This window comes from Gopherus evgoodei, chromosome 2 (genome assembly GCF_007399415.2).
Source record: "Gopherus evgoodei ecotype Sinaloan lineage chromosome 2, rGopEvg1_v1.p, whole genome shotgun sequence".
Taxonomy (NCBI): Eukaryota; Metazoa; Chordata; order Testudines; family Testudinidae; genus Gopherus; species Gopherus evgoodei.
Genome location: NC_044323.1, coordinates 49,947,402 through 49,970,593, shown reverse-complemented (window position 1 = coordinate 49,970,593; position 23,192 = coordinate 49,947,402). Strand labels below are relative to the sequence as shown.

Here is a 23,192-nt window from a genome sequence, read left to right as displayed (position 1 = left end):
CAGGATAGGCAAGGCTGGTGTCCCTAGCCTCTGTTTGCCAGAAGCTAGGAATGGGAGACAGGGATGGAGCACTTGAGGATCAGCTGTTCTGTTCATTCCCTCTGGGTCATCTGGCATTGGCTACTATCAATAGACAGGACACTGGGCTAGACTGACCTTTGGTCTGACTTAATATGTTCATTCTTATATTCAAGTGTAGATAAAGCCTGAGCAGCTTCTCATAGCCCTTCACAAACCCCTCCTGAAATACACGCACATGGAGACATGACCTGGCTGCCTTTCATGGAGTTGGGGTCAGGGCTCTGATCAGAATAGGGAAGGGTTAGGAACGAGGCAGATCAGCCATCACCCCCAGCTCTGCGCAACTGGTGTGTAGGAGCGAGGAGACCAGTCGCCCCCTAACACCTCTGCTCACTCAGCCCTCCCGGGGGTGTGGGCGGGGCAACCCCAAGCAGCTCCCCTCAGGCAGGGACTGCGGCGCGCGGCGGGGGAAGGCTCAGCCCCGCTCCGCTCACTCACCGCGTACCCGTCTCAGACGCTCTCTCGAACCGAACCGCGACACCTGACGCTGCCACTAACGCCTTCGCTTCCGGGTTCAATCGCCAGGCAACCCCCCGACCCTCACACCCAACATAGACACTACAACCGCCCTCCCTTTCATACGCAGTAAGAAGGGCCTTTTGCCTACGTCACCAGGGCGTCGGTAACGGATTTTGTCACGTTCGATTGGCGGCCTGAGGGGAAGCCCCTCCCCTGTTGCCAGGGTGACTGCCGGGCTCGGAGAGCGGAAGTGCTGGTTTCCCGCCGCTCGAAGGGTTCAGTGTCCTGTTGCGGAGAGCGCGAGCCTCGGGACCGCTCCACATGGGGGACGTGCACGAGGGGCCGCGGCCCCGCATCGCCACCAGCCACTTAGCGCAGCACCTCGGGAAGCCCGTTTGCTTCGTGGGCCGACTGGAGAAGGTAGCGGGACCCCCGACTCTACCCAGGCCCTGCCCCCGCCGCTGGCCGCTCCCTGCCCGGTTCCTCTGACTCCTCAGGCCGGAGGGTTTGGAGCCCGCTGCCTCCCTGCGTGTCCCCGGGGTCCAGGCTCTGAGGGGCTGTCGGCCGCTGCTGGACTCTCCCGAGGGCAGCATGAGGCTCCGGGCTGCGCGGTTCCCCTCGGTCGCAGGTTCGGCGACACTGGGCGGGAGGGGGCGGCTATGGGTCCCTTCACAGCCCTTGCTGGGGAGCTGCTCCCTGGAGCCAGGCAGCACCGGGCCAGGCTCTACCCACGGTCCTGGCCCGAGGTGTCACAGAGCCAGAGCCCCGTGTAGCTCCGTGCCGTATCTCCACCCCCCGCTCCGCTGCAGGAGAGCACCAGCCCCGCGGGGTTCGCCGCGCCAGCGCTGGGCTCTGCACCTAGTACCCGCCCGCTGCCTGCGGCTCCTCTCCCGGCTGCCTGCGCTGTTTACCATAGGTAGGGGGACACCAGCAAATTCGGATCTAGTGGGTCTTTAAAAATGAGTTGCAGGTAGTTCAAATTATATGTGCCTAGTGCTAGGATATTTACAAAGCCCCGTGATGTTGCATCTGTCAAGTGTACCCAAATAGAAATAACAATGCCAGCATGTCTCTAGTCTCCCCGATCTCTCTGCAAGAATGAGTCTCCCCCTGTGGCTTGTTTGCTTTAAGTGTTATGGTCAAACATGCTAAGCTTGATCTTGACATAATTTTTTACCTGGAGAACTGTGGTGGTATAGTGGATGTTTTTACCAACATAGTACCCTAGCATAGACACATTTAAACCAACGTAAATATTTTATGCTAGTATAGCTTGGTTTGCTTCACCAAACTGCGATAAGGTGGAAGTACTATCATACTGGTATTAATGCATCTGGGCTGGGGGTGGGAGTTGCCACTTTAACTGTGCCATAATAATTGAAGTGTGAAAACTTTTAAATGTAGACAAGGTTTTATTGAGGGAGGCAGTGGTTGTAGAGGGAGAAACAGTCCCGTAGGTAAAAAGGGTCAGACTCCTGAAGGGCTTTGAATATACAGACTGGACTTTTAACTGGAGATAGAGAACTAGTCTTTAGACTGGACCCAGGTGATGTATTCCTGGCCTTTGGGACCCCGGCTGCTAGGCAGACAGGCTACTGCATTTTTGTGCCACTCAGATTAGCATTTGGCTTCAGTCATAGGCATAATTTGCAGTAATCAAGACTGGAAGCCATGAATGCTGGTCTCAGAAAGACAAGGCACAATCTTCTGGCCAGTCATAGTTGATGTTTTTTGCTGCTCTAGCTCTTTGGGTACCCAAATGCATGGAGCAGTTCAAAGGACCTCATGCTGTGGATCAATTTAATAATTAAGGACCTTTGATAATGGAGTATTTATTGAAGCAATAGGAAGAAAGAAGTACTTCAGAACCAACCAGCATCAGTTCGGTTTAGCTTGGGTTCATGTTTAGCTAGCTGCTTTTCATCAAGAAACTGATTTTGTCTAAGTATTGAGAGAGCTGGAAGAGTTGCTATTTTTAAGTTTGATGTAAATAAGATGTCAACTTGAGCATAATCTGCATACTGTTGGCACTTCAGCCTGCCTTGTCTCCTTAGCTCTTCCAAAGGCTTCATATAAAATCAAACAGTGTGCAGGAGAAATTGCTATTGGCACTTCTTCAGAAATACTCTGAAAGGAAAGACTTGAGCCATTTCAGGGAATTTCTGGTCTATCCCCAACCCCTGCAATTTTTTGGAGTCAGGCAGAAGTATCTGGTGATCTACCATATCAAGTAGCCCAAAGATGTCTAACATGATGAGTATGAATGTACTTCTTGTGAATACGGGCACAAGAAGTCATCCACCAGCACAAGAAGTGCTGTGTCTGTTGTGTGCACAGATTTGAAGCCTGACAGGTTCAGGATGCTGACAGCTAGTGTTTGAAACTTTTTTTTTTTCCTAGCTTCTAAATTAGCTTGTTTAGCAAAGGGATGTTGGATGCTGGAGGACAGTTCATGACAGAAGGTTTCTTTAGTATAAGTCAAATATTGCATGTTTGAGGATAGGTGATATATTTGCTTCATCAAAGGAAGTTTTAAAATCTGTAAGTGATCTTAGATACTGAGTGGATTTGATTTAAATCACTAATCAAGAATACAGGTTTCAGAGTGGTAGCCGTGTTAGTCTGTATCAACAAAAACAACTTCTTGGTTTTTTTAGTCAGGAAGACTCGATTTAATAATGGATTTCTACATAAAAGTACATTCTTGTGAAGGATATGTATTAAGGTTATAATAACCAACAACTCAGAGATAGATGTAAGTTTCACTTTTAGAAGGTACACTATACATTTTTAAAGTGATTTATTTTGAAAACTTTTCAGATGAGTTTTACAGCTGTGTCAGAAAATGAATGATTGTTTGGTTATTTCATTTACCAAAGGTAATAGAAGCAGATATTTATGAAGTCATTGGGAGGTGAACTATGTCTAATTCAACTGGTTAATCATTAATATTTGGAGGATTTCCTTGCTATGCTGTATTAGAAGGAGAACATCACCAGACAGACATTTACATTGTTTTATTTAACTAAAACAGCACAGTTATGTATTCTGGATTTTTTTTCTTCAACAGCAAACCAAACAAATATTTTAACAAAACAAGCATATGAATTTTTGAATTTAGTTAAACATTCAAGTTTTTTTAAATCAGGTTTGTTTTTGTTAATTGTTTTTAACTAAAATAGTTAAATGAAATATTTTCAAAAACAAAAATTAAATTGAGTGACAGCCAGGTCAATGTGAGAAACTTAAAATATTGCCTTCTGCAGCTAACTCAGTCATCTTCACCTTCACCTTCATTTTCCTGTTTGTTCATAATCTGGAAAAGAAAAACAAGCTTTCCTGCTTTTTCAGGTCCCAAACAATTTCTCAGTTTGGAATGAATTAGTCCAAAGGCAGAAGATATTCTTTCTACACTACCAGAAGAAGAGATCATCACTTCAACAGTCTCTGAATCCAAGTGCTTAAGTGACTTCCACCAGTTCACTGGTGTAACTTTCTTTAAAACATCATCAGCAAACATATATTTCTTGAATGGTTCACCCTTAGCTCTGAAGTTTATTATAGTTGGCATTATGGAGGGATAATTTCTGGATGTCCATGTCAGAGCCAACTCCTCTTCTTCAGCAGTTAAGGTTTGTCCCTGGTACTGAGTATTGAGAATATTTGCAAGAAAATGAGCTGGAGATAGTGCTTGTCCCATTTGTTTTTTTTAATGCTTGTAATTTAACTCTGTCATTGCATATTTCTCTTTTTAAGATCTCAATCAGTTCCTTCCAAATTTCAACAGCGTCAGCAATCAAATAGCTATTTCTCTGCATTTTGTTCAAGGCTACAAAATAGGCTTCAGGGTACTCAGCATGTGTTCAACATTTCTCTTAAGCCCAATGTTGAGAACTTTGGCTGTGACAGTGCCATCTAATTTTTCATGATTTTGTTCACAAACTGTCCTCAGATTAGGACAGTTCTTGATATAGTGCTCAAAACAATACACTACTGAGTTCCATCGCAAGTCTTGAGGGAGCATTAGCTTGGTTCCTTCCCGTTATTTTTTTCAGTTTGTTAAAGCTTTGATTGCTACTTCTTGTACGTATTCTGCTGGGTGTGCTTTTCCTGATGTATCAATTGTTTCTGTAAGGAAGACATTCCCTTCTTCTGTTGTCACACAAGCACATACAACAGGATCATTGTGGCCATTGCTCCACCCATCAGGACTCAGGTTCACTATTTCACCCTCTAGACCTTTTGCACACTACTCAATTTCTGTTTCATACACTTTATTCAGCAATTTGCCTGCAACAGCTGCTCTGTTGGGTGGACTGTATCCTGTTAATGACTGAACCATGTTATTGAAGTGTGGGTTCTCAATCATATGGAAAGGAGAGTTTGTTGCATAAACAAACCGGGCAATTCTTTCTTTTTGCTACAGGTGATATACTGTGGCTGTGTGACACATGATGCGACTGAAACACGATCATCAGCAGATAACTCTGAAACTATAGAAAATGATGGTGATCTTGAAGGTGGATAGTCTTCAGAATCCTGTATGTTGAGGATGGACTCTCATAAACAAAAAAAGTTAATGCAGTTATTTAATTATTATTACCGTACTACTCATTTACTATTGCTCATTGCATTCACTGACATTCAGTACTACTTTAAAGGTGAAACTGTAAAAGGAAGATCTGCTTATTTCAGCTATTTTTTATCACAACTGCATCTAAAATGATAGTGCCATAGAGTAACAACTATAGTTTTTACTCAAACGTAAGATTTCAAGAATAGTCCAGAAGGAAGACAAGCAGTCCTTAAGAAAGAAGTATGAAATAAAAAAGTTTACCAACCTTTCATCATCTTCATTGCTGCTTCCTCCTGAAAAGGAACACTTCTCATGATATTGTTTCATTCAGGCAAGCAGGCCTTACATTTCTTTGTTGCGCTGTTTGCATTTTGCACGCATGCCTATCTTACTCACAGGTAGAGGAACTTCATTAAAATATTCCCAAACTGGGTCTCTTTGACCTGCTGACATTTCAGGTTTTCCCTTCTAGGGACAGAATGGTATGGTAGATCTTAATCAATGAAGGGTACACTCAGAAAGACCTCAAGACTTCTGGAATATGCTGCTCAAACAGTTTCACTTTTGTTTCTACTGCCTATCCCTCCCTTCTCACATTTATCTCCAGACTTCTCCTTGTCCAGATCTGTTCTGCCCCCCACAATCTTCTGTTCATTGAACTTTTTGAAAATTTGCACTTTTAGAGAGAGGTAAGGGATTGACTCTGTGTACACAAATTTGCAGAGGGGCAATAGGTTGGCGTCTGTTATTTCTCACCTCTCTCTTATTTTATTTTATTTAAAAAAAACATTTTTGCTGTTAACAAGCATGCTATTTCTGGAAACACAAATCCACAGTTTGAGAACTGCAAAACTAAGCATCTCTGATTAAATCTTCTAGACTGAGCACTGAGTCCCATTGGGTAGATAGAAAGATTAACCTAAATAATCTAGACAGAAGCCCCTGGAACCTAATATGAGTGGATCTCTAATCCATGAACTATTGGAACTCATTTACAAAACTTTTCTTAAACATTTCATGAATATATTCTTGTACTATAGAATTAGAATTTATAATCCCTATTCCATGATATGAGCTATAATGTATCTTTAGATAAAATGCTTTTTGAGGAAAAAACTGATAAAAAAAATCCAATTTAAAAAAAAAGATTTTTTTATTTATTTAAAAAAAAAAAGATTTTTACCCACCCTGCTTAGATATCCTTTACTCTCTGATCATCCAGAAAGGGTAGGGGTCAGTCACAGATGAATGCCTGATATCCCTGAAAACTTCCATGACTACTCCATAACCCCTTGTTAACTTTTGTTGTCTTACTGGAAGATGGAGTTGCTTATTAAAATGACTCTCTCCCATGGTGCTGTGTGAAACCTGTCTAAAGAGAAGCAATGAAATAACTTCAGTGCACTGGGTAAGGGGAATACTCTAATATTTTTAGTTGTAGTAATCTTAGGGGCTGTCATCTGTATTTAGTTTTTAAAAAAAATATTTAAAAAAAAATTTTTTTTAAAAAGAACTAAAGAGATCTGTGACTTTTTAAGGTTAATGGAAGCACTCAGCAGCTGATAAAGTTGAACATCTGTGTCTGAAGTTCAGTGGCACCTTTTCCACTCTGGTATTTATTACTTTTTTGGTTTGATAGAATCCAGGTGTGCTGACCTTCAGAGCATGATCCATGCCTTGTGTTTTAAAAACACAATCCATGCTTCATACAGAAACAAAGACCTAAGAATGGATAGCTTATGAGTCGTGGTTTTTTTCTTAACGTTAGAAAATGTGATCTCTACTAGCTGTTTTGGATAAATATATAAGATAAAATTTTTCCAATTCTTAATTAGCATCTAAAAGGTCACATTTTTGTAACGACAATACAAATTATTTAATGCTGTTAGATGGCATTATTATAACAATATTGTAAATAAAGCAAAAACATCTCTTGCATTTCTTCCATATGTAGGAAACGCTTCATTGTGAATGTATCTGATGCTATGCTGTTATAGCAACGTCATAATTTTGATTTGTTTAAAAGGTTTTTACAAAGCTTATCAATATATATATTTGACTTTTTAAAAAAACTTTTAGTGAAAACCATACTTTTAAAAATAATGCTCTGTTGTGTTTGCATCACAAGCACTGTGCTTTTTAAGAAATGAGGCTATGTCTACACTACAAACTAGTTGTGCTTCCTCTGCTCATGTACACATACTTGCATTAGCTCTCATTGTGCTAGCATGAGTATAAATAGCAGTGTGGCCATAGTAGCACTGGTTGCGGTAGCAGAAGCATGGCTGAGCTGTGCCGAGGACAAACCTGCCTGAAACTATTGGGTATGTACTCAGCACAACTCAGCTATGCCTCTGCTGTCATTACTCATACTACCATGGCAACACTGCTGTTTATGCTTGTGCTAGCTTGATGAGAATTAGCATGCATATGTGTACACAATCAGGGGAATCGCACCCTAACTCATAGTGTAGACATAGCCTGAAAGTAGCTAAAAACAAGTGATGCTTTTTTAATTGGCTATTCTGACCAAAAGGGGAAAAAAATGTAAACTGGTGGTAAAAAGTAAGAATTTTTATCTTAAAAATATTTTTTAAATGACATGGGGAATAATCTAATTTACGCACTTTTACTGTTCTTGAATGTATGATATGTACAGTACAGAATCAAGTTAGAATTCAGAAAAAATTTGCTTTGATAGTTCGAAGATATGCACTTAATAATCTCTTTGTAGATTCACCCATCAGGGAAACTTTTCATCCTTTCGGATGGAGAAGGAAAAAATACAACTGTTGAACTGAGCGAGCCTGTAAGTTTAAGTGTCATTTTGGAAGTTAACATTATTGGTCCTAACTTTTTTTCTTTCCCCCGGTCATGTACTCAAAGGACAGTAAATGCCTAGAGGGAGCTCAGGCCTGCTCCTTTTTGGAAACCATTCACTGGAGAGTGATGGCTACTGGCTGGGAGCCCAGCTCTGAAGGCAGAGCTGCCACCAGCAGCAGCACAGAAGTAAGGATAGCATGGGATGGTATTGCCACCTTTACTTCTGCACTGCTGCCTGCAGAGTTAGGCCCTCATTCAGCAGCTGCCACTCTCTGGCCACCCAGCTCTGGAGACAGCACAGAAGTAAGGGTGGCAATACCATGACCTCCCTACAATAACCTTGTGACATTCCCCATCTCCCTGCAACTCCCTTTTGGTTAAGGACCCCCAATTTGAGAAATATTGCTCTCTCCCGTGAAATCTGGTCTTTTACCCTATATTATACAGATTTCATGGTCCATGGTGCATTTTTCATGGCCAGGAATTTGGTAGGGCCCAGAGAGGCCCCCTAAGGTAATCTATCCTTCTGGAACAAAAGTCCTGTTTTTCATAGTCTAGGAGATTCATTGGTAGGTGAGCAATAAATTCTAGATGTTCAGAAATAATGAAATGGCTTAAGGAAGCACTTACGTTTAGATTGCCAACCTTTATGATGATTTTAGTTTTTCTGTTTTTAATCTTCATTACCTGGGCTCAAGCTACTAACTTTTAGGTGCCTAAACATAGGGTCTACGTTGTGACTCCTGCATAGGCACCTATAGCTGAAACACATGAAGATCACTCCTTTCACAGTCTAGGCAAAAGCCTGTTGCAATTGTAGCAGCACACTTGGAGTACAAAAACTTCTCCTACTGCACCTCTGGTAAGCATGGCACCTACATGTCTCTTGCACCAACCTGCAGTGTGAGCCAGCTGTACTGTAAAGGACATAACCCACTCAAGATCCCTTTGGGGTGCTGCTAATCTGTGTGTTACAGACAATACTAAATCCTTTCTTTCTTATAAAGCTGTAGATCTTTTAAATAACAAATTAAAAGATCTACAGACCTGTAGACCTATTTTTCAGCAGTACTGTATTGTCAGAAATGGAACAGACAAATTACAGTAACAAACATTGTTTCCTAAACTGTAGCTGGGTGTGTAACTAGTGACATGCAGAAAATAGTAAACCTACTCTGGTGACTATTTAATTTCTATGTATTCACTAGTTAGATGAAGAACTCTCTGGTGTCATTGAAGTAGTGGGAAGAGTTACAAATCAGGCAACTATCCTGTGCATGTCATATGTCCAGTTCAGAGAAGATAAAAGCGCTTTTGGTAAGTAAAACATAAGCCTTACAAATAACGTACATAACTTTTTAGATTATAAACATTTCCACAGTGAAGGAAGGGGCGTGTCTGCTAACCCTTTCTCGTGAGTCAGGTCCGTCTGGGAGTTGCCAGTGTGTTGAGTGGAGCTCTTTCTACACGTTCACAAGCTGCTTCCAGAAATCTTTGCTACTGATACAGAGGCTTCCATGCAGTGCCAGAGCTTTGTTCCAGAGTTAGTGACCATAATGCAATTACATGTAATATCCTCAGGAAAGATCATACCAAAATGCAGTATTATGGTATTGAACTTTGGGAGCAGAGAGGAATTTAGGGAAAGCTAGTTAGAAAGAACTTAAACAAGAAAGTTGCTAAAAACCCTAAAGTCCTTAGACTTAGATATGGAGGCTACATAAGTAACTTGTCTTAATTACAGAACCTTGAACAAAAGAAAGCAGAAAGATAAAATACAGTAATGTTAATGTCCCTATGCAAAAGTTGGTTCAAGCCAAAAAGAGTATTCTTATGTAGATCATTTGTACCGCTCTGGTTTCTGAACATAGCACACACCTGCTTTTGTACACAGAGTACTATCCCTCAATCCTCCATTCACTGGATAGTGTTTTGATGGTGTGGGGAAGTGAGGCTGAAGGACAATAGAGGAATTTACAAAGATTACTTCTTAATTATAAAACACCTAGATACTTATGACAAGTACAAACCAGCGTGGCTTCCATAAAGAGAATGTGTCTCCAGTTTGTTAGAATTATTTTATGGTGTCCACAAAATAGCTGATAAAGGGAAATCAATAGGTGTTTTTTGTTTTTTTTTAAGCCTTTGGTAAAGTCCATCACAAGAGGCTAGTCAAGAAACAGTAGTCAGATAATGAGGTGAATCTTTCTCACGGATTAGAAATTTGAGAGACAGCAGGAATATACAGGTCTGTCTCATTTTACGCGGGGGTTCCGTTCCGCAGTTAGCGCGTAAAGCGAAAACTGCGTATAGTCAAAATTACATTGAGTTGAATGGTGGGCGGAATCGCCCACAGTACAAAAACAGTATTTAAATTACTTTTCTTTTTTTTTGTTTTTTTTTGTTTTTGCCGACCGCATAAAGCTGAAATCGCGCATGTTAAATACGCGTAAGATGCAACAGACCTGTATGGTTCATTTATTGGTCTGTTTCATTGGACTTGGAAGGAGGCTAATAGGGGTGCACCCCCACCCTTTCTTGGGTTTGATATCAGTAAATAAATGACTTGATAGAAGGGCGAATATTGAGGTAGCAAAATTTATGAATGACGTAGGTTAGTCAAGACTAGAAGATTGTGAATAACATAAGAATAATTACATTTGGTCACACACCCCCAGCTCTGTAAAGAAATAGACCAGGTAGAGAGAGGGCAACAGAAATGATTAACCATGACAAGGATTTCCCAAGAGAAGAACTTAAAAAAAAAAAAAAAAAAAACCCACCTAGTTTCAAGAGGAGACCCAAGAGGAGTATGAGGCAGGTCAAATAAACACGTTGTAGAGAAAGTGGATAAACAGTAGTAGACACTTTCATAATACAAGGTTCTGAAAGTTAGCAAGAGGAATACAATACTTTTCCAAACCATGGAGTTCCAGCATAGCTGTTAAGGAATTATCTTTTTGTTCCCCATCACATAACTAATTCGTGCACTCTGGACTACAACCTCTTCTAAATATTTGTTTTCATCTGTCAAAGGAAATTATAGCTAAAGAGGCTTAAAAATGGTAAGACTCAGCTGAAGGAGGAGGAAGAACTTTCTCAAACTCCGTAATGTAAAAATAGAGAATGTGTCAACCTTGTTTTATTGGGCTAGTTAGCATTTTAATCCATTTGTCACAATGTCTTAATATTTTCTGTCCATCTTTCAGATCTTGCGCTTTACAATGAAGCACTGAAAATTATCCATGAATTTCCTGAGTACTTCCCATTTGGTGTTACAAGGAATGATTGATACTTCTTGGCACACACCTTCCAACTTCAGAGTAGACAATAACTGCATAGTGTAATCTTATTGTTGAGCAAGGAGGCTGAAATTATTTCGTGGAGGTGCTCAAGAGATGTCTGTTGGCCAACTGCTATTTGAACTGGACACTGTGGCAAGGTGCTACTGACTTCTATTTCGTACTTGCGTCTTTGCTAACAATCCTAAGTGCAGCCAGTGAAAAAAATGTAGTTTTGTTGGAACTGAGATCTTTTCAGTAAGAAGTAAAATATTATTTTGACTTTTTTCAGGCATTTTTTATATATATATTGTGTGTAATGTTTGTGGACCAGAGGAATGTTTTAGTAAGCAAATTGGTTTGTGTTTTTAAAAGAAAAAAAATCAATGTTTAAGTTTCGGTGTGCTTCCTCCCATACCACATGTATCAGGTGTTCTATATGATACTTAGCAGGAAATGTGTATTTAAAATTAAGACATTTTATGGGCTGTAGCTTTAAAGAGTATCTTTAAACTTGGAGTATGCAAGCTTGGGTATGAGTTCTTATGTCTTGGAAACAGTCACTTTCCTTAGTTTGGCAATAAAGCCTCATACCTGACTTGAATTAAATGCTACGACTTGTCTATTTTTAACATAACCATTTCTTAGCAGGGCCGGTTCTAGCCATTTCGCAGCCCCAAGCATGGCGGCACGCCACAGGGGGCACTCTGCTGCTTGCCCACCCCGCGGCTCCGCTGCACGTCCCACAGGCGTCCCTGCAGAGGGTCCGCTGGTCCTGCGGCTCCGGCAGACCTCCCACAGGTGTCCCTGCGGGAGGTCCGCTGGAGCCGCGGGACCAGCGGACCCTCCGCAGGGACGCCTGTGGGAGGTCTACCGGAGCTGTCTGCCTCCCTCTCGGCAACTGGCAAAGCGCCCCCTGCGGCATGCTGCCCCAAGCACGCGCTTGGCGTGCTGAGGCCTGGAGTCGGCCGTTTCTTAGTAATAACTAAATAAATCACATTAAAACGGCTGCCTCGTGTAATTTTTAATTTAACTCTCCAACACAAACGAGCGAGAGCACCTGTAAGATACCTAATAACCACTGTTGATAAACGGTTTTTAAAATATTGTTTCTAGTTGTCTTTGCTAATTTCAAATGGAGTTGACCATATCACAAAACCTACCACAGCCTGCACTCTTATGGGCAATCTAAGCATAAGCACCAAGAACTGAAAAGATGAGAGACTATTTTAATTGCTAAAGGTGGCCCTGAGACTAACACTGGCAGGAAAGTTTGCACTGCCACTACCTCTGTTATATATGTTTTGTGAACCAACAAGAGTCTTCAGAGCTTTTAAGTTAGCATGTTTTCAGGAACAAAGTCTCAAAGGGAAAAAAATCTGACACTTTGTATAGTCTGCTCCCTAATTCATTGTCATTTTGGTTAATGAATCTTGTTAAAGTGTGTCCATGATGAATAAGCTCTTGTATGCAACCTTTTCTAAATTTTTCGTGTTCTATGTAGACTAAAATATTTGCCAATTTTTATGGCTATTTGCCACCTGCAGGAGGTATGTTTTAAACATTTTGCATTTAAACATTTAGGTAGTGGGAAAACAAAAGTTTTCAAAGACAGCTTCTTCTTCAGGGGCTAGTCACTCAGTTTGAATTTTCATGACACTTCCTAAACCATATAGTAATTATTGGAAGCTGTGCTGTTAATTTAATTAAAATTATGCAGCTGGAGGGAGTAGCTCACTGAAATAAGATGGAACACTCTCTTCACCTGTAGATGACTAGTTCAAATTTGGATCAGAGCAGCAATAAGAGTTACTGCCATCTGAGAGTTTTTCAGTCACCTGTGAGAAATGAATCCATCCTGGTTCAGTTGTTACCCAGTGTTTTCAGAACCCACAGTAGTAACTTTACTGTTTCGTTCCAGACAGTGCCAAGTATAAATCATTAGGAACACAGCAATTCCATCTGATGAAAGATTAATGCAAGTAAGCATGCTCTATCTAAAACTGAAGTTTATTAGCTTTAAGCACACACAGACATAAGCAAAAGGTTTAGAACATTCCAAGTATTTAACTAAAATCTGGAATGGTATTGAGTAATTAACAGCAGATTCACAGTGGTCAGTTGTTTACCGGCCGGGGAGAAAAGGTGTCAGGAAAAACATTTCTTAAGATGGCTTCAGAGGACTGCTCCAAAATACACTGTTAATCTTCTATAACTAAATTCTAAAAACACATAGGTCATAGTAACACCTACGAAATCATTTTTCCTAATGTTCAATAAACTACTTAACATTCCTAACCGTCTTAATCATAATAATATTTCTATATCAAAGGTGCCCAAATTCAAGGTTCTTCATCCACTTATTTTCTTTCTCAGTTGTTGACTTTCTCTCCCCTCCTCCCATTCTGCTTGGCAGAAACTGCCAGCTAGTTTTGACTTGACCTTGAAAAGCCTTCTTATTCAAATTAATCCTTAACTCTATGGTGTTCTATTTTATTAATGGTGGCTGAATGTGCATAATATGGTGGCAATTAGCTTGATCACATTCTGGGGTACACACACCCCTCAAATCCACAGTAACACAATCCCCAGTGTTACTACCTCAAACTATTTCAGTTAGTACAAGTGGAGAGATTCTTAGAGATCAAGGAATGAATGGACTAGAGATGTATATAACATAAAAACAATAACCGTGTAACCGATTGATTCTCTCGGTTAAACATTTAACTGGGGAACTAGGAGTATGCTGCAGCACCCCCACATTTAGGGGGAGATCTGCCAGCCCCATGCCTAGCATCCTGGGGTTCCAGCTGCTGGCCCTGTGCCTAGGGTCCCAGCTGTGCACGTGAGATCCTGGCTGCCAACCCATCCCCAGGGTTCTGCGCAGGATAGCAGCCATGATCCTGTACGGAGTTCAATCATTAACAGAAACTGATGAGTATCAAGCTTATCCATTAACTGGTTAAACTTATACATCCTTAGACTGGACAGTGAACTATTCTCAATCCCTGAGATGGTTCTTCTAGGACAGGGATCAGTCATCTCATGCAATGCAGAAAAGCTGGCTCTGCCATTCTCGTTGCTGTAGCTCTTTAGTGTCCAGCAACTTTCAGTCAACCACTTTCAACAGTGCAGAAGAAATATCTGCTATTCTTGTCTTCACTCTACTGTATTTGTTCCTGTAGGCATTTGAGTCCTGTTTTTATTATCTGTCAAGGCTTGGAAGCTGATCTTTGTTGCATACGTGAATATTGTGCTACAGCAATAGATAAAGTCATCTGAACAGAATGCAAAAGTCTCATCTTTCAGTACAATTTACATGAGAACAGTATGCAGACTAAAATACTGAACAAAATAAATGGCGCCTGCCACCGCTATATAATGACAGCACTTCATACACAATACAGGGAGCCACTGTTGCCTTGTCTACTATAGTTAGAAATACACCCTCCTGAGTGCTGGGTGTGGCTGCATGCCTCAGCCATGGAACAAACTGTTCATGTAAATCTTCCTTATGATACCAAATCCCACCTTGTATGTTACTTGGATTGGTTTGTCATACATTTAGCCAACAGTAGGGAACAGTAAATACTGCGGTTGAGGTATGGGGATAATGTTCACTTGAACATTATGATCAAACTACTTTAGTAGCTCAAAATATTTTATAGATTCAGATAGTTTGTTACTAAAAGCAATTCATATTTTAGGGATTATTACAAAGACCCGTAATCTAGTAGTGAGATCACCTTTTGGGGGAGAGGATACAGAGCCTTTCATTGCTACATTGTTTTGATTTTAAATCATGCCTAGATCAGATAAACTTCTTGTCTTCTGTTTTGTCCGCGATGAAATATTTGGTCTTAATCTAGTTTCTAGAAGGAAAAATTGTTGATTTTGTAACTCATGCTAATAACTCGACCTCATGGCAAGATTTTCAGTTGCCAAGAATTGAGCATGGAGAATCACCTGTCCTCTCCCCTCTTCACGTACACGTCCTTGATTATTGGAGAGCATTATCAAGGGAGGGAAAAACTGGTTGAAAAAAATTCCTTCCTGACCCCTTTTAAGTGGTCATTTTATGCCTTGAATCTTAAGATTTATTTTTATCCTGTTTTGCATAGCTATAAACTTTAGCAGTAGTTCACCCTTCTAACCTCAAAAAAACCTCAACCTTAAAGTTAATAGAATCTACCTCATGCAGAGTTTTTACCCTACAAAGGAGATGTTCCAGAGACTTCATGTTGTCCATTAGGGATCTGGCTGCTTTTGTTGATTTACACAGAAGGCACTCCTTCAGTGACAAAAGGTAGCAGTCATAAAACAAACCGCTTAAGTGGGTAGTAATTAATCATATTTAATAGTTACTGTACATCTTCCATTCCAAGGTGCTGTACACACATTCATATTCACACTGATGCTACTGTAACCCTTATCCTTTGTCTTACTGATTGTATCGTGTCTTAAAGTATCATTTTTGGGGGTCTGGCACTTTGCCTTATTGGCCCTATAAAGCAACTTGCATATTTAAGTAACATAATTATCACTGAGATAGTTAAGTATGATATAACCATTATATGTATGGGTAAATGGAGGCACAGAAGCTAAGATTCCATAAATTCACATAATGAATCAATTAGAAGATAGGCAAGGTGAAAGCTTTTATTGGACTAAGAGTTGCGGTAATAGCTTTTATCTTGTGTCTTTCATATTCTAGGACTAACATGGCCACAACAACACTGCAAACACTAATGAATCAGCAACAGATTTAGGAAAAGTCATTGAGTTCTGAATCCTAGTTTCCTGCTTTAACCATTAGACGCACTACTAGTTCCTTTTGTAATCCTGGCATAGTATCTCAGTAACTTTCAGTTGCAGTGAATACCATGTGCTGAAGACTATAAATTGGGTATAGAGAAGAACTTTGTTATGAGATTTAAGTTTACTGAATTTTAATTTCAGCGACTGCCCCTTCTTGTATTATGTGGAGTGGTGAAAAAAGACTTCTGTTTTTCCTATACCCTTTGCGATTTAAGTACTTCAACCAAGCGCCTTTGGTTTACTTCTTTCCAGGCTAAGTAACCCTACTCCTATTCTATTGTCTCACCATATTTTCTTAGTTCCCCGTCACTGTACCTCTTCTTAGCTATGTCCCTTCCCTCACTGAGCAATGAAAACAAAACTAGCATTCGACTGCATAGAATTTATTTAATAAGATGTGTAAGGTGCCTTTTCTGGTTCTCTCTCGCTCTTTGCTATTTCAATAATGATTTAAAGTCACAATAAATGAAGGAATGAGCAGCAATCCCATGGAATGACAAATAAAATAAGCCATGCACAGCACAGAATATAAAACACTCACCCTAAATGTTACCCTTGAGCAGCATCTTCCACCCTAGAACTCCCTCAAAAGAAAAGCCTTACATTTAGTATAACCTTATATAGCATCCTCAAGGAATGACAGTAGGCAGATCTTGGGGCCCTAAATGGAAAATGTCAGTACTGTGTATATGCAGTGGTGGTGTAGCCATGTCAGTCCTGGGATATTAGAGAGACAAGGTGGGTGAAGTGATATCTTATTAGACTAATTTCTGTTGCTGAGAGACAGACACACAAGCTTTCAAGCTTACACAGAGCTCTTCTTCAGGTTTGGGAAACTTACTTAAAAGTGTCACAGCTAAATACAAGATGGGAGCTTAAATTCATAACTTTGCTAAACTCTAAAAATCATGGAATGAAACTGGATTTATGGCTTATTAAAACAGTCTATAACCCACTAGCAAGCCTCCTAGCTGCTTTTCTCGCCTTATGACTGGAGGAGCGTCAACCTTTACCCTGAATGACCCTTTGAAATATGCGTAACTACTTCTGCCAAACAATCTGTCCCATCTTGTATTTAGCTGTGACACTCAGAATAAGTTGCCCAGACCTGAAGAAGAGCTCTGTATAAGCTTGAAAGCTTGTTTCTCTCCGCAACAGAAGTTGGTCCAATAAAAGATATTTACCTCACTCATTTTCTCTCTCTAGTACTTGGTATAGTAGGTTGTTTTTTTTTAAACCACCTTATTTAATTTCATGGTCCTAGATAGGCACTACATACTGTGACCTTTTAATGCTTTTATTATTTGTTTAAAAGCTCTGTCTTCATGTCTTTATTAAAATGCTAACCACTTCTAGCTCAGACTCACCATGATGGAATCAATTTCAGTAGTGATACTGATGACTTCTATATGATCTATTGAAGCCTCTCATTTGGAACATTAAAAAATATGAATGATTAATGAGCTGCCTATCATTCATCATTTAGATGAATATGTTCATTTTTTGATAGGGTGGTGCAGGTGAGCATTGTTCACTGAAATGAGAAAAATACCATTTGTCAAATTTTATGCATAAAAACTACAGCACTTCAAGTTTCTTTGAAGATGCATCTATCACCCTTCTCTTACAATTTAGCCAGTAGACATTTTGCAGGTATTTTGTTTGGAATTATCCATTTTTATTTACGGCTTCATTACTTGAGACAAGATCTTTGGAATGTGCCTCAAAAGTTTAAAATAGAGGTAGGAAAATGTCCATTTCACATTATATACATTTATTATGAAGGCACCAATTGCAGCTCTACAGTTAAGGTTTGCACCAAAAAATCAGGGGTTCAATCTCTTATGTCCTCTCCAAATTTATAGCATGTATTTTTAAATGATTAATTTTGAGACTTTACACGTCAAATAAATAATTTAGGAGTTAATTTCAAATTACATCCTCCCCCTTTAACAATACCATGGAGGGAAGAACAAGGTCTTTAAAAAAAAATCAGTGTAATCAGCTATGGGACCACAAACACTAAAATGCCTTAATCATATATAGTTATTGCATGATATAGCTACAGGACTGACTTAAGGTTGTTTGGGTGCCAGAAATGTACATGTCCATACCTGAATGTTTGGATTTTCTTTAGGTTTAACTTTAATTCTGAATTTTCTGGGTTCATAATACAGAGTTAGGGCTATTAAGTCGTCTTTGTAATGTACTTGAATAAATTTTTGTCTGAATATAAATATATACAGCAATTTGAGAGGAATTAGGAAGCAGTATAATACACAAATCAAGTATTCTTTAAAATATCATCATGCAAGTTTAGCAAAGTAGAAATACATTTTCTCTAAACGCAACAGGACATGTTAGCAGCTGGAATAGCCCAAGCACCAGCAGCCTCTTTGATCTGTTTTCCAAACGTCTAATCTTCTCTTCAGATTAGGAGGATGCTTAAATATTTTGTCTAGATCCAAAGTCTTAAATTTAAACAACAGAGGTCTGAAGGTTGCCTATCTCAGCATGAAAGGTTTCATGAAAGGGAAGCAGGGAAGGTTCAGCAGTGCTTTGGGATTTTTCAGGATGAAAGGTATGTACTTATAGAAACATTAACATAAAAATTATGGTCTGCCCCCACTGGTTGAAGGAGGGAAGTCTGATATTTTAAAATGTAACATTTCTGTCTTTAAATTTTGCTTTTACTCACACTAGGAACAGACTCCACCAACACTACTTGTTGACTTGTTACAAAGCTACCAAAGTTCTTTGTAGGCAAATTAATAAAGTGACATGTAAAATGCTGTCAAGAGCAGGCTGAATTCCCTACATCACCCACCCATATAACATTACTAATGTTGAATTTCTATCCTCTAGTTTAGAATATTTTTTGAGTAACAATCTTCTCCTTTAAAGAGGAAAGAAATGCTAAACAGTCATGTCTCAGCACCAACTCCTGCTATGGCCAACACTGGGGAGGGAACAAGGATTCCAGCAAGGTGTGTCGTCTGGTCTGTAGCATAGAATTCCATGGGGAAAGCAAGATGAAGAAAATACTGGTGCTCTATTGAAGATGAAGAGTGTGCCACCCTGCTAACACTCATTCTTCTTCAAGTGCTAGTTCCTATGTGTTCATGAGCTGCATGCAGCGATAGTTAGAGATTTCTTGCTAACAGCATCCATTAGTCCGTACATGCACCCTTGCTCTCCTAGTGCCTCAAAACATAGTGCATATAATGCAGAGCCAACTGATCACCCTTGTCCACCTGGGTCAGAACGTCCAGTGTCTGGAGCTGCTGCTGCTTCGTCATGCTTCAGTCTGAAAATATTTCAGTTTGCCTTCAGTGAATTGTGTACATAGCTCCCAAGCAGGGAACTATTAAACATACCTGTCATGGGTAATGGACTATGCCTGGAACGCTAGGCTTCAAAAACTAAATTTCTGCCCTCATTCCTTTTGTCAGCAACACCCATCCATGCTGTCTGTACTGTCCCAGGGGGGCAAATGTCATGGATAAATGTGATCTCTGATGCAATTTCCCTAGCTGTATGCCCGTGAGGTGTGGGAACTCTGGCTTAGAAAGCACCTAATGGAAAATGCACTGAGGCTGCAATCAGACCAAGGCAGAGGCCTCCCTTCCCCCACTTATATCAGCCCGAATCGACATGAAGTGTGTTTCCTGCCATGAGGTGTGACTGATGAAAGGGAATCCATATCCACGGACTCTTGTCAGGAAAGCAGGGAACACTCCATTTAAGTCTGCTTCAAAGGTGACCATTACAATTCTGCCTAACTTAAGCAACCCTGCTCATTCAGCACATGAGGACTTAGACCATCTTAAGTCCCGTGGCCATGACACAAAAGCCCATAAAATCAGGCTTCTATTGGTATTGGACCCCATACCAGCACCACTGATTCCACTGGTACCATCCAAGTTGAAACATTAGGAGCCGTCACTCCCAGCAAGAAACACCTAAACAGAGCCTCAACTACTGACAGTATCTCCAACCATCAGCACCAGTGAATCAGGATCCCTCAAACTCAGTGGAGGACAGAGACTTATACTATACCAGAACGTGTTTTTGCTCTTGCAATCCTCAATTTCCCCCATCATCTGGACCTTTTCTCACAAAAGAAGTCATAATTCCACCAGGGGATGTTACCTATGAGAAGTCTATTCCTTCTTCTATCTACCAGCCTTGTTTTTCTCCATCAGAACAGTAGGCATCGCCAATAGATCCGGACCCCCTTTTCTCTTCCTTGTGAGAATCTGAGCCACCAAAAGAACCACAATCTCCTCATCCAAGATATTCTAGCCTTTACAGGAGATTCAGAGCCTCTGGCACCAACCTCCACTAAAGCATTTACCTAAGGACCAGTTGTACCCTATGCTTTGGGAACCTTCACAACTCTCTTCTGACCCATCTTGTGGGGCATACTGGGGAATGTGGGATCTGTATGCCAGATATGCAGCGCCTGTCCATTCTGCTACGGAGTCACTCCACCATTTCCTCCAGAGGGAAGAGCCAAAATTCCTTCCTGACCCCCACGAAAGAGGAAGATTCTGAGCCAATTCCATCAAGATTGTCTTAATCTCCCAATGAAGCAGTGACCCTGGTATCTCTGTCCCCTCCAGAATACCATAAACAGTTCCAAGAATTATTATGCACAGGGAAGAGGAACTCCAGATCTCCCTAGAGGAGATCCAGGACCCTCAATGCAAATTGTAGGATATACTACACACTACCGGATCCAGTTGATTAGTACTGCCAGTTAATTAAGCTATTCTGGAATCTGCTAGAGAAGTCTGGCATACATCAGCCACATGTGCTCCTACCTCCAGGAGGGAAGAGAAATGCTGTTTCATTCCTGCCAAGGGAGCGGAATTCCTTTTTATCCATCCCACTCCTAACTCTGGTCATCCAGGCTGCCTTGGAGAGATCTAGACAACATTCAGGATTCACTGCTTCTGACAAGGAGGCTATAAAAATGTGTAGATTTGTTAGGGAGAAAAGTCGCTTCGCATCCACTAGCCTTCAGGTCAGAATAGTGAACTATCAAGTGATGTTAGCCAAGTACTACCATTTGAACTATTCCAAGTTCACAGACTTTGTAGATAAAGGTCATAACAAGACAGAGCTCAGTTCCAAGTTCTTATTGAAAAGGGTTGGCTGGTGGCTTGAACCACACTTCAGTCAGTGGTTGATGCAGCAAACACATCAAGGTCAGTGGCAAAAGCCATTGCAATGAGCCATGAGTCACGGCAACATGCTTTGGGATTTCCCAGGGAATTCCAAAACACTGAAGGACTTGCACTTCGATGAAGCCCACCTTTTCAGAGAGAAAAGACAGATGAGTACTTTGGCTCTGCAGTCCTTCAGAGTACTGTCTATGCTCCCTGGAAATATAATTTACCTGCTCCAAAGAGAAAATATCACAGGCAGGTCTACAAACCTAGATTGGTTATTCAACAATTTTACCATCAGTGATCTTCTGCACCCTTTGTCTTTTATGAGGAGTGTAAGTCTTGTTTCCATTGTGACCAAAGGCACCCATGTATTCACATTCTACACACTATTGTAATAATACACATACAAAATTTACCTTGTGAAGTATCATTTGAAAAACTAAACTTGCTGGTCAATATCATGGTGAAACGTATGTACAACATTATATGTAAAGTTATGAATTCCCATGTATGATGTTGTTAGCACATGTTCAAACCCACACAGCCTAACTAGACAAAAGTTGTTATACAGGTCTATCCTAAACAAAGGAATGTGTGTTTACCTCAATTTCCATATAAGTAGTAAACAGGGTCCTTGAGACAGCAAGAGGAAATGGCAGGACACAAGACAAATCCGCATTTCAGCATACCCAAGGAAGAAGAAAGTGCATGGAGACTCCTTTGCCAATGGACTCTATGTCGCCTTCTTTACTATTTTAATAAACTTCACTTTGAGGGGTAATCCCTAGAAGAATCCATTTCAAAGGGTCACAAGACTATAAAAGTGAGGGACAAACACACACCCCCAAAGCATCTCTCACGGTCTCTTTTTCACTTAAGATGATAAAGGAACCAGCCCTTAAACTCTCGGAGGAGCTTAAGAGCCTGTGGTGAGAGACCTTGTCAAAGACTTTCCAAAAATCTAAGTGCATTATATCAACTTATCCACATACTTGTTGACCCCCTTAAAGAATTCTAGTAGGTTGCTGAGGCATGATTTCCCTTTACAAGAGCCATGTTGATTCTTCCCCAACAAATTGTGTTCATCAGTGTCTCATAATTCTGTTCTTTACTATAGTTTCAACCAATTTACCTACTACTGAAGGTAGGCTTCTCCGGCCTGTAACTGCTGGGACACCTCTAGAGCCTCTCAAAAATTGGCATCACATTAGCTATCCTCCAATTCTCTGGGATAGAAGCTGATTTAATGATAGGTTACATACCAGTTACATACAAGTTAGTAGCTTGGCAATTTCACATTTGAGTTCCTTCAGAACTCTTGGGTGAATACCATCTGGTTCTGGTGACTTCTTGCTGCTTAATTTATCAATTTGTCCAAAACCACCTCTAATGACACCTCAGTATGGGACAGTTCCTCAGATTAGTCACCTAAAAAGAATGGCTCAGGTTTGGGAATCTCCCTCACATCCTCAGCTGTGAAGACAGATGCAAAGAATTAATTCTGTTTCTCCTCAGTGGCCTTATTTTCATTAAATGCTCCTTTAGCATTTTGATCATCCAGTAGCCCCACTGGTTGTTTAACAGGTTTCCTGCTTCTGATGTACTTAAAATTAAATTAAAATTAAAAAAATTCTTCCTATTACTTTGAGTCTTTGGCTAGTTATTCAAATTCTTTTTTGGCCTTCCTAATTATATATTTATACTTTATTTGCCAGATTTTATGCTCCTTTCTATTTTCCTCACTAAGATTTAACTTCTACTTTTTAAAGGATGCCTTTTTGCCTTTAACTGCTTCTTTTACTTTATTTTTTACCCACAGTGGCACTTTTTTGGGCCTCTTACTATGTTTATCTATGTTATCCTAGTTTATCTACCAAAGGACTGGTTTAGCACCATGAATGACCTGATTAGATGATCTATGTAACAGTCTGACCTCCTGCACAATGCAGGCCACAGAATCTCACCCACCCACTCCTG

At 40.4% G+C, this 23,192-nt stretch overlaps 2 protein-coding genes across 4 annotated transcripts in view; one reads left to right on the top strand and one right to left on the bottom strand.

Annotated features, from left to right (window-relative positions):
• Positions 1-685, bottom strand: part of UMAD1 (UBAP1-MVB12-associated (UMA) domain containing 1) — a 172,593-nt gene extending 171,908 nt beyond the window's left edge. The window contains exon 1 of the mRNA XM_030550647.1: positions 527-685. The gene's annotated coding sequence lies outside the window, so the exon portion shown is untranslated. The remainder of the gene's footprint in view (positions 1-526) is intronic.
• Positions 686-774: 89 nt separating this feature from the next.
• RPA3 (replication protein A3) lies at positions 775-11,829 on the top strand. 3 transcript variants are annotated; one of them, XM_030550650.1, is made up of 6 exons: positions 876-960; positions 4,967-5,060; positions 6,495-6,524; positions 7,851-7,925; positions 9,148-9,256; positions 11,149-11,829. In XM_030550650.1, exons 2-6 carry the CDS (start codon positions 5,043-5,045, stop codon positions 11,229-11,231), a joined length of 315 nt encoding a protein of 104 aa, XP_030406510.1. In that variant the 5' UTR covers positions 876-960; positions 4,967-5,042; the 3' UTR covers positions 11,232-11,829. The 3 variants fall into 3 exon arrangements, with proteins under 3 accessions (XP_030406508.1, XP_030406510.1, XP_030406509.1); XM_030550649.1 differs by lacking the exon at positions 4,967-5,060 and having other exon boundaries at positions 889-960; positions 6,437-6,524; XM_030550648.1 differs by lacking the exons at positions 4,967-5,060; positions 6,495-6,524 and having other exon boundaries at positions 775-960.
• Positions 11,830-23,192: the final 11,363 nt, after the last annotated feature.

Coding starts and splice junctions, on each gene's coding strand:
- RPA3 (XM_030550648.1), top strand. CDS start 862: ATGGGGGACGTGCACGAGGGGCCGCGGCCCCGCATCGCCACCAGCCAC. Junction 961..7,850: donor TCGTGGGCCGACTGGAGAAG/GTAGCGGGACCC, acceptor ATCTCTTTGTAG/ATTCACCCATCAGGGAAACT. Junction 9,257..11,148: donor AGAAGATAAAAGCGCTTTTG/GTAAGTAAAACA, acceptor TCCATCTTTCAG/ATCTTGCGCTTTACAATGAA.